Source organism: Drosophila subpulchrella, chromosome 2R (genome assembly GCF_014743375.2).
Source record: "Drosophila subpulchrella strain 33 F10 #4 breed RU33 chromosome 2R, RU_Dsub_v1.1 Primary Assembly, whole genome shotgun sequence".
NCBI lineage: Eukaryota > Metazoa > Arthropoda > Insecta > Diptera > Drosophilidae > Drosophila > Drosophila subpulchrella.
In genome coordinates, this window is record NC_050611.1 from 18,320,318 (window position 1) to 18,333,765 (window position 13,448).

The window sequence follows — 13,448 nt, forward strand, 5'->3', positions numbered from 1 at the left end:
ATCGATATTGTCTTGCCAAACATCGATTATCGATGCTTTGAAAACATCGATGACATCGATGTTAAAATCGAAGTTTCTCCACCTCTAATGAGCAGATCAGTTAGTCGAAAGGCGACGTGAAAAAATTCGTAATAATTAATATTAATATAATAATTACAAAACTGATTTGAAACAAAGCCGAGCTTTTGCGTGGTTCGCGGGCGGAGTTGTGAGTGCGTGGGAAAAGCAAATTGAAAACACAGCTAACGAAGGGAAAAAGTGGAACAGAGCCAGAGTGAAAATCAGCAAAATATCGAAATCACGAAATTGAATGCCAGAAAACAAACAAAAAGAAGCGGATCAACAAAGGAAAATCAGTAATTATTTGGTGAGTGGCAAAGGGAAAAAGGATACGAAATGCGATTATCTGGATAATTATTCTGCTGATCACACACACACTCAGCCAAATTGCACAGGTGTGGGTGGTTCTGCTCAGTGTGCAAATAACAAATTGTGAAAAACAACTCTCACAGACGCACGTACATACATACATATGTAGATCACTGTGAGGTAGTGCAACAAATAAAAGCAATAAATAAACACATTTAGACACGGGCAACAAGTTGTGAATGCGTTTTCCTAAGGTGGAGGGGCATTGCAAAGTTTCCCAACATTTTACTTTTCAAATCGATCTCGGTTTTTTTTTTATCTATGTACTATTGCGTAGCTGCCAATGTCACCTGTTTTGTGCGCTCTTTCGCGCTCTCTCCCTCCCTCTCTCTCGCTCCCACACTGGCCATAGCTGGTTTTTATCTTTTGCCGTTAACACGGTCTACGTGTCTCTTTCGCACTCGCAAATGGGTATGTGTGTCTGTGCAAGACTGCACGTAACTGTATTGCCACCACATGCATACGTATACGTATTTCCGCCTATTGATAACGGCTAAAACTCACTAGAAATGGCCTTAATTCTTTTGGAAATATGTAAACGAAACGTACGGGTACATCCCACCGCCCACGGGTACCCCCCTTCCCCCTTGCCAAACGCCACCGCTTCTAATCGCAAAGTGCAAATATTGATTTTCTACATACACATTTGCATACAAGGCTTTTAGATTTTGTACCACTATCAATAATCTTTTCTGTTTCGGTTTAGTCTTCGCAATGGGAAAACAAGTTCACAAATTTGTTTTGCACTTGTCCTACACTGATAAAAATATTTTATGATCCTTCATTATAATATCTTAAATATCAAAACTATTTTTTAAGCTAAACAATAACAAAAACCTATTTATTTAAACTCAGAGGATTTTGCATGGGGTTGGGTTGTATGGAATAAATACAAAAATAATTTATATTTACCATGTGAAACATGTTAATATCAAACCCAAAACATATTTAAGTAAATTTATATTTAACCTAACCATTTCATTTCAATATTGGACCTGCTTATTTTTCTTTGTGTACATTATTGTTTCTGTTCCGTTTTGTGCCTTTGTTTATGTGGCTGTTTTGTTGTAATTGCGGGAATTTCCCGGCATTTGCACAGTTGAGAGTGCAAGTATGAAGCAGAGAGAGAATATGATCATCTGGTTCTTATTATCTCTACTTACTCTCAGTTCTTGGGAGATAAGACTGCTCTGCAACAACTTAACTTAATACTTAAAGCCAAATTAAATACTATAAAATATAATTGCTCAAGGAACTATTTATTTTCTTTTCTCGTTATAAATCACAACGAGACTTAAATATAAACATTATTAACATAAGTTAAACAATTTTAGATTGTATTTACATAAGTAATACAAAGTGTGTACAATGTACATTGTACATATAGTACAACATATTAGTATTTATATTAATTCACATTTAAAGTGAACTTAATTAATTTTAAAACATCTGTAAAGCTTCCAAAGAAAGATCTGAAAAAATTATCATTCATATTTGTTATAGGACCGTTTAAAATCCTCCCAAATCGACTCTGCTGTTGCATTGATACGACCACGAGAGAACTTCAAAATAAAATTTAAATTTAATTTGAATTAACAGTCTGAAACTTACTTTTAATTTACCGTCAAGCGGAGAAAACAACCCTTAGTTGAGTAGAACGTAGAGTTCCTAAGTCGTACTATTTAATAAAAATCATTTTTTGTTTATTGTTTCGGTTCCTTTTCAAGCAATCTACCCATAGTTTAGATTCCAAACTATTAGAGTAACTTAAAATTCTGAAAAAATACTATCTTGACTGTCTAGTATATACTCGCTCCCACAATGAAAACTTTCCCATCAATTCAAATCAATCTTATCGCTTCCAATTGTGTTTCTTCGGAAGGGGTTGAGAAGGGAAATATGTATATGTATGTATGTCCCCTGTTGCGAGGAGACATAAATGTCGCGATAAGGCGGGCTTCCCCCTCAACCTCACCACACCTGGTGGTCTTTGGACATTGACTAAAAATAACTCCGCTTTGATTACTTTTACATTTTTTAAATATATAGGAACTGGACTAAATGGGATAGTCTGCAGAGGAGACAGGCTAAGTGTTCCCACGTTGACTTTCCATTCCCAAACCCATACCCACTTCCCCATATCCCCTCCGATTTCGATTCCGATTCCGATTCCCATGCCCATATTCAATTCTCGAAGTCGGCAATGACGTCAAGGCCTGACGTCTGCTGAAAATTCCGCAAAACGCCTCTTCAAATTATTGGCGAGGCAAGAAAAGCAAAAGAAAAGCGCCGAGCACCACCAAAATACAAAATAAAATTATTTTCGTTCCATTTTTCGTCTTTTGGTATTTTGTGTGCTGCCTCCATTTCATTTCATGTCTTTGCATTTGATTTATAATTTTCACAGTTCCACATATTTTTTGTTCCTCTATCTCGTTTTTATTTTTTTCAATTTCCAAGACTTTTTGTTGTTTCAACCCAAAGTGAAAGTTGTTTTCCATGTTATTTACTTCGGCCTCTTTTTGGGTTATCTTGCTAGTTTCTTTGGTCCATATGTTTTGTGTTTCAATACCAAGTTGAAGGTGCGGTAAGGATATGCCTCAATACACGTAGTTCCCTTCACAATTTATTTTTGTATACAAAAATATTTCTGGCGATTTTTTGTTATTTATATATATTTATTTTTTGACATGCTAGACAGCGAGATTTCCGGTCAATATGCATCGATACTTCAAAGTCTTTGAGGGCGCCAAGACGGAATGTTAGATCCCCAAGACCAGCAACGATTTTATCAGGCTTATTAGATAGACAGAAAGATTACAAGTTTGTCTGGCTAGCAGAACATTTTGATTGGAAAAACACAAGATTTACTCGACATTAATTGAAAGACTTAAAATTCGACCAGTTTACTTTGCTTAAAAGTGTTTCTTTAAGGAAATTACTTAAAAAGAATGTATCCAATAAACGATAAGGTTATTATAGAACTATCTTTTTGTTATACTTAGTTATTTTGCAGACAGTATAAAAAACTTCTTATACTGGGGTGTTCCAAAATTCTCTTTGGGAAAAATTAGTGTTCCAAATATCTCTTTGGGAAATATTGGTGAATTTGAGATTTCTATTATACCTCCGATAAAGACGTTATTTTGAAAATTGCTTCGTTTTTTAAAAAAGCATACCTATTTGTTTAATACAAAACACTAAATTAAGCTATATCTGTCGAGATAGGATTTTTCACATCCCTGAATATCGAAATGTAATCATTGGAAATTCCCATAAGACAATTTCATGTAAATCGGGAAAAGCACACGCGCCCACATCACTCCCACCATCGTTTTACAAAGGCATTTTAATGAATGGAAATTTTGCTCAACTAATTACAAGAGTTTCCCGTGTAGTGCTGCCCCCACCCACCTAATATTCCAATATTCACTCCCTCGCAATCCAAAATACCTAAACAATCGTGGGCTGCCATAATTTTAATGACTTAGTAAACTTTTTTTTTGAAATTTTGCTTTTGTTTTCTATGTTTTTGGCACACAGTGCTAACTTTTATTTGTTTTTTCTTGTTATTATTGCTCTTAGCAGGTTTTATGTCGGTTTTGTGTGTCCTCGAGAAAATACAAAAAAATGAGAACTATAGACCAAGACAAATTATCTTTTACCTGTAGAATAAGTATATTGTCTAAACAGCGCGTAGCATAAATGGAAGTAATTTATGAAATAAATTAATTTGAAATTTCGTAAAAAATATAATTTTAAAACTCTTCGTAAAAAAAAGCATAGGAGATCTTAAGAGATGTTACTGTAACAAAAAAATTTGTTGTTATATATTTTTAATTTAACAGTAAAGTAATGGAATGCCCAGTAAAGTGTATCAAAATGAAGCCCAATGTTCACTTCAAAACTTTCATAGTGTTAGATTTCCGGTTTTTCGGATTGTGAAATGAAACCTATAAATTAAAGTAATTTATGAAATAAACTAATTTGAAATTTAGTAAAAAATATAATTTTTAAACTCTTTGTAAAAAAAGCATAGGTGATCTTAAGAAATGATACTGTAACAAAAAATTTGTTTTTAATTTAACGTATGTGTATCAAAATGAAGCCCAATGTTCACTTCGAAACTTTCATAAATTTCGATTTCCGTTTTTTCAGATCGTGAAATGCAACCTTGACATTTTTTAAGAACTATTTCCGAAACATACCCACGTTTTTTTTATTGAAGTAAATATTAGCCTCTAAATATACCTAGACAAATAATTCCAAAACATATTAAATGATCTATTATTTAGTAACTTAGAAAGGAAAAAGAACTAAAATAAATTAAATAAAAAAATATTTAAGAACCATTTTTATAATACACGATTCCGAACCGTACTGTATTTATGTGTTTGCATATGAGCATATGTATCCATGGCATTATCATTCCACGAGTACTCTCAATTTCTTATATGTATACTGGGGCTGCGAAATATTTGACGTCGATTTCCGATTTTCTGGCTTGTGGCCTGTGCATTCTGGGCCCCGCGTCTGTATGGGTGTATCTCTATCTCGTCTATCTGCCCTGCATATATCTGGCTAATTGTGAAGGTCGTTTACGTCTGCAGTCGATCGCCCCATTCTTGTTGTTGTTTGTCTGCCACCCGCTATAAGGAAAATAAAAAGGGGAAAAAAAAGAAAGGCAGACGAAGCTGGCAAACAAAGCGAAGCAATCGAAAGAGCACAGAAAATGAATTTTCATTGCCTCCCCCACCCTCCCCCTCCAATTTGATCTCTTTTCCCCAAGAAATTCCTGGCAAAAAGGAGAAATTGTTTATATTTATACGCTAAATATTTTCAAATATCAGATCGCAATTTACGTGTTCCGCTCATCCGCCTATAAGTACCCCGCAATATGATGGTGGAATTTTATGGAACATCGGAAAAGATAAAACAAAAATCATCATATTCTTATGGGGTTTATCTTTAATGGCTTCTTAATTTCCCTGGCAACTTGAAAATGTTGTTATCACAGGCGAAAAACTGTTTTGCTCTGGGATTAAAATAAACATAAACTGGAAAGTGGGAATTATATATAAATTTATAATTTATTGTTAATGTTTTGCTGGCCAATTTTAAGGCGCCATCTCGGCGAATTTAATGAATTATACTTTTTATTCCTATAGATTTTGTGTCTCTGACATGGTTTGGTTTCGGTTTATTATTTGTTTTTATTTATTGTGTCAGAAAAAGGCTGAGGTGCGAGGGCGGTTCTAATACTTGGCTAAGCCATTGGCTAATTTAGACTATATTCTTATGCTCGCTGATGGATAGCAATTAAATGTTTATCCCACTTGATGGGTTTTGGTATTTTATATATTAATTTTTAAGACAGTAGTGTCTTACCTCAGCCAACATAACATTAATTTGTTGCCTTTATTTTCTTTTTTTATTTTAATATTTTCTATACGTAAATGGTTCTTTTTTTTGTTATTGCTGGGTTTATTTTTTTTCGAATATTTCATTCAATTTTCTTGGCTTTTCAGTGTTAGTGTGAAACACCCACACAAAAATGTATTTTTATACAAGAGAGGTAGAGAGCGAAATTTCTTTTACAATCTGGTATTGGTGTGGCAAAAATATTGAATGATTTAATTGATTCGTTACGGGTTCTTTTATTTTCTTACATTTATTGTGATGTTTTTAACTTATCAAATTGCTTTGGTTCCACAGTGCGTATGTGTAACCCCAAAATATTATAGATAATATTATTTTTCTTGAATTGGCATTTCTAGTTCGAATTTCAATCATTTTTTTCGGAAAGAAGTGTATAATATATGTTTTGTTTACGCTCTCCCAAACTTTTCCCACACACAAGCATAAAGATATCTCTCTATGCTCATGATTATTTCAAGATTTTTAGGCCTTTAATTCTCGAAAGTGTCTGATATTTGTTTTTCAGTTCTTCGCTGGCATTTAAAGCGTTCAAACGCGTTCGAAGCAAACTGAAAAACGAATTAATTGTTCTCAAGAACCGCGTGAGATTTTCACAATAATCGAAATAAAAACATAAATATTAAAATTAATATGTTTTGTGTTAAAAACGAGTATACAAATAATAAATAAATTGTTTCTAAACAATTTTATAAGTTGGATTTATCGAAGTGTGATTCTTATTACTGTAAAATAAATAAATAAAAATAACTATAAGTTTTTTTAAAACCAAAAGTGCTAGTGAGCGCAAACGTATTTCATAATAAATACAAAAATGTTAAAAGTGTATAAAGTGATCATTTTTTGACAATCGAAACATCGTAGATAAGGGTGTAAAATATATTTTAATTAATAAATATATTGTGAAGGCGAAACTAAATAAAAATTATATTCCTGAGACAATTTTATAGAACAATATTTGTCAACGATAACGGAAAATCTTTATTTAAAACACCTTTTCATAATTATATAAAATGTAAGTTATAAATAAGGGTTGTACTTAAATATTATAGGTTCTAGATATGTATGACAAGAAAAATATTTAAAACCAATGTGTATCTTCTAAAATATTTCAAATATTTCTCGCTTCGATAATTTTCATTTGCCTTTTTATTTTCATTTATCATCTTTTTATAGATATGGATATGGTATAGTTTCACGCTATCAGCAAAAGTAGGCGCCAATAGCTTATCTACTCCAACTTCGATAGTATTTACTATATAACGCAGCTGATTATTTATTTTTCCATCCTTGACAATGGCCGATTCTGTTGGTCAGTCAAAGCGAGATATAGACAATATGGCACGGCTAAGTTGTGTCATAAATATTTTTAAAAACCCATGTCATTTCGCGAGACATCTCCTCTTGCCTCTGCTTATCCGCAGCTTTTTATTATTTCGACAAAAAAGAAGATAAATAAAATAGAAAACTGTTCCTAAACCGCTTAGTTATTGTTCTAAATCGGGCAATGGACTAACCCTGAGTGGGTGAACGAAGAAATCGATTTGTTTTTCCCCCAGTAATTGAATTAGAGCCAAGCACCTGACTAATGACTGTTTTTCCTTGCATTTTCCCAGGTCTCCAGCTGTGACAGATGATGGCCTAAAATGGCGGCTACACCACCAATGCCGCCCGGATCAAGCACCCACCAATTGAATGGCAAACCGAACGGCAAGGGCAACCCCCTAACCGACGCTATCAATCAGCACTTTCAGCGGAAGAACCAGAATCAGAACCACCAGAGTCCTAGTCCCAACCAAAACCCGAACTCCAGCAGTCCCATCACTTCCAGTCGCAGTGGGAGCAATGAGCAGCTGGAGCTGCTGGATTATCCATCGCATACCCAGCTGCAGCAGGAAGCCAACGGCGGCAAGGCCAAGCCAAGTTGTCATTGCACCAACATTAGTATTATGCATCTGTTCCATGAGATGAAGCAGGAGTTCCCCACGATACCCGATGCCATAGTTACGCAATGCGTCAATGAGAATTGCCATCAGCGCGACAACTGCATCCAGATGTTGAGGAAGGAGCTAGCCCTGCATCCTATACCAGTGCAAAGCTATCCGGCCAAGGTGTTGCAACAGCAGCAACAGCATCAGAATAGGCAGGCCAAGCCGCCGACACCGCTGAAGCCGTCGCGGGTAGCACCACCACATCCGGAAGTGGGGCTGAGCAATGGAGTGGTTACTCCGCCAGCTGGTGGTAGCCCGCATCTTAATTCGCAACCCAGGCCACGACCCACAACGCTTAATCTGCAGCGTCAGTTTAGCACCCAGCTGCAGCAGAAGATTCAGCAGCGCCAGCAGCGTCAGCAGAGGGATAATCAGCCGCCCCAGCTGACGCCCACGTCCTTGAGCAAGCCACTGCGCCGGGCACCGCCACTTCCGCCGCCACCGAAACCAAAGCCCGGAAGCTTCTCCAACGATTCCTCCTGTCTCACCAGTCCCATGAGCTCTAGCGAATCGGAGCTCTCGCTCAATGCGGTTTCTTTATCATCGCCTACGTCGACAGCGATGGCGACTACAGCTGTACAGGGAGCGTCGGCAGCAATCGCATCAGCGCAACAACAGCAACCCTCGCCTGTGCGACATCGCTCAGTCATTACGCTTCAGCCAGAGCCGCCGTACGCTCGCGACTTTCGCAGCATTGACTTTCCGCCGGCGACGACGACGACAACGTCTACGCCGCCACTTCCCTCGCCTAGCTCGGCAGCATCACCAGGTGCTGCTGGCGGACGCAAGAGCTTTACCTCGCTCAATCTCACATTGCGCCAGCCGACGGGATCGGCGCAATCGGCCATCGACATCACCGCCGGTCCGGCGCCCAGTGGCCAGGGCAGCGGGATTACCTACTCCAGCGTTAGCTTCGACGCGCGTCGGGGAACGCACAAGAACTTCCAGCTGACGGTGACGGACGAGGGCAGCGTATTCAGTGCGGGCTGCATTCGACCGAGGGCTCCATACGCCTCTCCTTGTGAGCCGGTGGCCAGTGTTCCGGCGAATCAGCAACCTCCTCCGCCGGCCGCACTGGTGACCGATGGACTTGGGGACGCCGAAATGACGTCGGACGTGTTTCCCTATCCCACGCAGGAGCAGAACCACATTGTGGCCTCCAATTACAACAATAACCATGCCGTCAGCAGCAATAACAACGGCGGGATCAGCAGCAGCGTAGACAGTAGTCCCACCATGCCGCTTTACGAAGGCGTCATGGAGGAGTGCGATCGCGAAGGTGGGTTTACATTTTGTGAAATAGGGATTAGGTACATTGTATAGCAGGAATCTCGGGCTTTAGTGGGGCACATGTGCCTGGTCAAGTGCTTTTTTTATGACCATTTTCTATTGTTATACCCTAGGAAGGGGTAGTGTAGATTTTATAAGGAACTTGCAAGGCAGAAGGTGATATTTTAAAACATATGTCTATCTGTTTTGTTTCTATGCAAACAATCGTCTTAATTTTAATCAAACACTTTCTTGAACTGAGTCTGATATGGGTTATGAAACAGAAGCAAACATCGAGTAGTTGTGTTAGCAATGAATTTCATCAAAAGCAAAAGCCAAGTACACTGCAATAAAATATTAAATTCAAAGTCATTCAAAAATATCCTAATTAGTTAGAGTATTTCTAAAAATAATTTTTTTCTTAAAGCAAACATATACATAATTTGAAAAACGTGACTTTTTATATAATAGTGCAGGAATATCCTTAGATAACAATCTAAGTAGTGCGCAAATTTCATCGTTCTACTTTAATCCATTTTTTGTATATGCCACTCTTCTTATAAATGATCAAAATAATCTATGTTATAGTTTGACAAGGGTATCCCATGCTTCGATAACTGAATCTGTCCCTCCAATCTTGTTATTACTGTGTACCAACGCGCGTTGGATTCCAATGCTTATCGACCAGACGACGTCGTATTTGGGTTCCTCAGTTCGGTTATCAGTGAGCAGGTTCGCCCAATATTGTTTACACTTGATAAGGAAATTGAATTACGCCCTGAAATAGAATTAGCGGGAACTGGGCCGTCTTATGGTTCGCAAACATGGAAAATGTCGCTGGTTGCTTATTGACAGAATTTTATGGCTTCAAAGGAAGGGTTCAAGGCAGCGAAGGGGTTACCCGGTGTCATGATCGATATTAGGGTGTGTTCACAAGGTACGGGTTTAAAATCAGTGGACAATGAGTGGGGAACTTTAATTATAAAGCAAACGAATTTTGTAACGAATGTTTTAATATATTGACGTCATGAAAAACGAGATAGAATCAGCTATCAACAAGCGATAGTGTTTAATTGAGAATGGTGAAACAAACAGATAGCCATATTATGTGTATGTTTTTTTTCTATATCCCGTGCAGTCGTCATATTTATGGTTTATGATCTTTACCAAACTTTAGATAATTTGTAAAAGAAAGATTGTATTGCTTTCAAACTATACATAATACATTCAGTTTATAATTCTTCCCTGTCCTTACTTTGTTGCATTTAAAATGCTCTTTGGCATATTGCATATATACCTATACCAAATATGATCCATATCAAACGCCCACGCGTTCGGTATCCTATAGATTGAAATGTCTTTTGTCTGGCTTTGGCCATGTTTTCCTCGATTTAGCACCCTCTCTCTTCGCTTTATTTATACGCTTTCTTCTTTTGCCGCTCTTTCTGCGACGTTTTCAATTTGTTTTCGACGCGAGACGTTCAAGTTCAGGGCGAAATGTGTGGGTGCTAAGATCAGAGAGAAACAAAGGAAAAGAGAAGAAAAGCGGTACGGAAAATCTCCCCGTTTGATCACCTAAGGTATAAGCATATTAAGCATACGCAGCGTGGGCCCAAAGGCACTTACACTTTGACATTTAATCACGCGACGCAATCACGAGAAAACACTTTAAATGTCGTTCAGATTGTCGGAAAGTTCTCAACTTAGCCATAACATTTTGGAATTTAGGAATGCAAAGGCCATTAACGAATTAAAACTTATCAATTAAGATCTATAATGATGTGACATTCGGCACAAACATAGATATAGATCCGGAGATCCCTTGGCCCACTGCCCTCTTGGCTATTTCCGTTGAAAATCTATCAAGCGTCTAAAAATATTCAGATGAACAGTCGCCCAAATCAAAACACAGAATGCATCGAAAAGACTTTGTCTGTTGGTTTTTTTTGTATTCATTTATTTTTACCTATTTTTTCGTAGGAATAAATTATTATTAGATTGATTTTTGGTTGTGCTTGCTTGCGCATTTTCACTAAATTTATCTATTTAAATATAAGTTCTGTTTATGAACCCCACCCGCTCTGTGGTAGCCGTGCCGGGTGGTGGGGTAATTATTTTTAGCAACAAAACAGAGTAATAAAATGTGAGGCGTTAGACAGTAAAAATAAATCTAGCTGCGGGGAAGATTTGGAAATGCAAAATGCCGAAAGGCAGGCAACTTGTTACCAGGCCAAGAAAACTCAGACATTCCAAAGGCAATCGATTGATCCATTAATTTTCCTCCATCTCTATCTATCTATTTTAGCCCATGCCGCCACCATTGAGCGGCAGAAGCAGCGGCGCGACAAGCTGGCCAATGCGCTGAGGGACAACAAGAAGCGGCTGCTGGTCCTGGAGCAGGAGATCAACATCCTGACCGAGCCGGTGCCGGTGGGCGAATCTGAAAGACTGGATAGAGATATCATGCGACTGACTGAGGACTGTCAGCGGTTGCTTGACTGCATAAACGGTAAGGATATTGTGCTGCAATTTGTGTTCCATCCAAAGCTTACTGTCTTTCGTCTCAACCCACAGAACCGCAGGCGAATGGCCCTGGTTCCGCGGCCCATCCCATGAACCGCCAGCACCCGTCACCCGTCAGTAATGCCCCACAGCAGCCACAGCCACAGCCATTCCCGCGCCAGCGTCAAGGTGCTCGCGTCCAGGCGCCGCCCAGTTCACTGCGTCTGCACTCGGTGCCGGCAGCACCCACCGCCCAGCCGGTCAGCCTGGACTTTGGCCAGCACCACAGCAGTGCTCCAACCTCGGCCTGCCTGACGCCCCAGCAGCAGAGCCATCAGCAGCAGCAGCACTTTCAGCTGCAGCAGGAGCCGCCACCCACGTACGCCCAGTACTACCAGTTCCAGCAATACCTGCAGCAGCAGCGACAGCAACAATTGCACCAGCAACAGTTGCAGCACCAGCAACAGCTGCAGCACCAGCAACAGCAACAGTTGCAACAGCTGCCGCAGACACAGCAGGAGGAGGAATTCCTGTCCGACTCCGATGTGGACGAGGAGGAGGAGACACTGGACTCCTGGGCCTGCAAAATGTGTACATTCCGCAACCATCCGCAACTCAATATTTGCGAGGCCTGTGAGAACGTTAGGATCCAGCCGGGTATGATACGCATTGTTCCCAGCGGAGGCGGGGCCGCTGCTGCTGCCACGCCCCCCGGCAGCCTTGAGCAGCAACAGCAGCCGCCCCAGCAGCCGTACGCCCTGCATACATAACCCAAAAGCTGCAGCAAAACGTGCATGAGCTCGCTTCCGATTGTTCCTGCATGCGCTCGACTTTGAAACTGTGATAGCATTTAAATTATGTAGTAGGCGGCAGGCCGGTGCATTATCCACTGCATGGCTCAAACTGAAAGACATGGGCAAGGCGAAAACAATAGCGAATGGAAAGCGCGGCCTATTTAAATTATTTTTATTTCGTTTATATTAATTGCAATCGCCTCAGCCTCAGGCCGTTTATTCTATCAGTAATATCTAACCGTTTTAACTAGCTTTAAGCCAACGAAAAACAGAGTTTATTATTTTTAGCCACCTTAAAAATAAATAAAGAACGTTATTTAAATATTTACACAAGCTTTGCCAGTTGTTGCCTTACACGTTGATTGGTAAAACGCAAAATATACATGTGTGTGGGCTTTGGCCAAATGTTTACTTTTAGCCCCTATGCTGAGTCGTGAGGACATACATATAACTCTCTCGCCGGGCGAAAATCGTGAGTATATCCTTAAGCATCAAGTAGCATTATCCTTATTGATTTATATCGTTCGCTGTGCAGGTATTATACACTCCTGGATACTATCATGACAGTCGGCCAAACGATCACCATGAGAACATAGACAACCCCAGAGATATCTTGATTCTTAAACTGAATTTCGGTTTACTTTTCGGAAACTATTCTAAGGTTTTGTAAAAAGATGTGAGGAAATATTTAGCCCAATGCTGCTGGCAGCAAATTTTGTATTTTCTGTACTACATAAGGCACTATTATACTTTGAATCCGTAAGAAAAGACTTTTAGTAACGTCGCAGCAACTGAAACTAGCTAATGTTAATTGTAAGAGAACCGTGTACATTTTGTAAATATTCGCTAAGCTAACAGATAAATATATGAGTTAGGGGTTTTCTACAAGAGAAATAGAAAAGGTCAACTAGCAAAGAAACTTTTGTAAGCTTTTCAAAAGCCGCATATTTAACGACATTAAACTGCAACTTAGAAGAGTGATTTGTGTTTTTATTTAATACTTATGTACGACTTTACCATTCATTGT

The 13,448-nt window shown here is 39.0% G+C and overlaps 1 protein-coding gene across 2 annotated transcripts; it reads left to right on the forward strand.

The window, feature by feature from the left end:
• The first annotated feature begins 81 nt into the window (after positions 1-81).
• LOC119550313 (ataxin-2 homolog) lies at positions 82-13,375 on the forward strand. 2 transcript variants are annotated; one of them, XM_037858918.1, is made up of 6 exons: positions 82-367; positions 7,482-9,135; positions 11,431-11,634; positions 11,700-12,284; positions 12,840-12,893; positions 12,957-13,375. In XM_037858918.1, the coding sequence occupies exons 2-6, from the start codon at positions 7,512-7,514 to the stop codon at positions 12,983-12,985; spliced, it is 2,496 nt and encodes an 831-aa protein (XP_037714846.1). In that variant the 5' UTR covers positions 82-367; positions 7,482-7,511; the 3' UTR covers positions 12,986-13,375. The 2 variants fall into 2 exon arrangements, with proteins under 2 accessions (XP_037714846.1, XP_037714845.1); XM_037858917.1 differs by lacking the exons at positions 12,840-12,893; positions 12,957-13,375 and having other exon boundaries at positions 11,700-12,754.
• Positions 13,376-13,448: the final 73 nt, after the last annotated feature.

Excerpts from the sequence above, each read along its gene's own strand:
- LOC119550313 (XM_037858917.1), top strand. The coding sequence starts at position 7,512 with ATGGCGGCTACACCACCAATGCCGCCCGGATCAAGCACCCACCAATTG. Across the intron at positions 9,136-11,430 it reads GGAGGAGTGCGATCGCGAAG|CCCATGCCGCCACCATTGAG; the intron begins GTGGGTTTACAT and ends TATCTATTTTAG. Across the intron at positions 11,635-11,699 it reads GTTGCTTGACTGCATAAACG|AACCGCAGGCGAATGGCCCT; the intron begins GTAAGGATATTG and ends CTCAACCCACAG.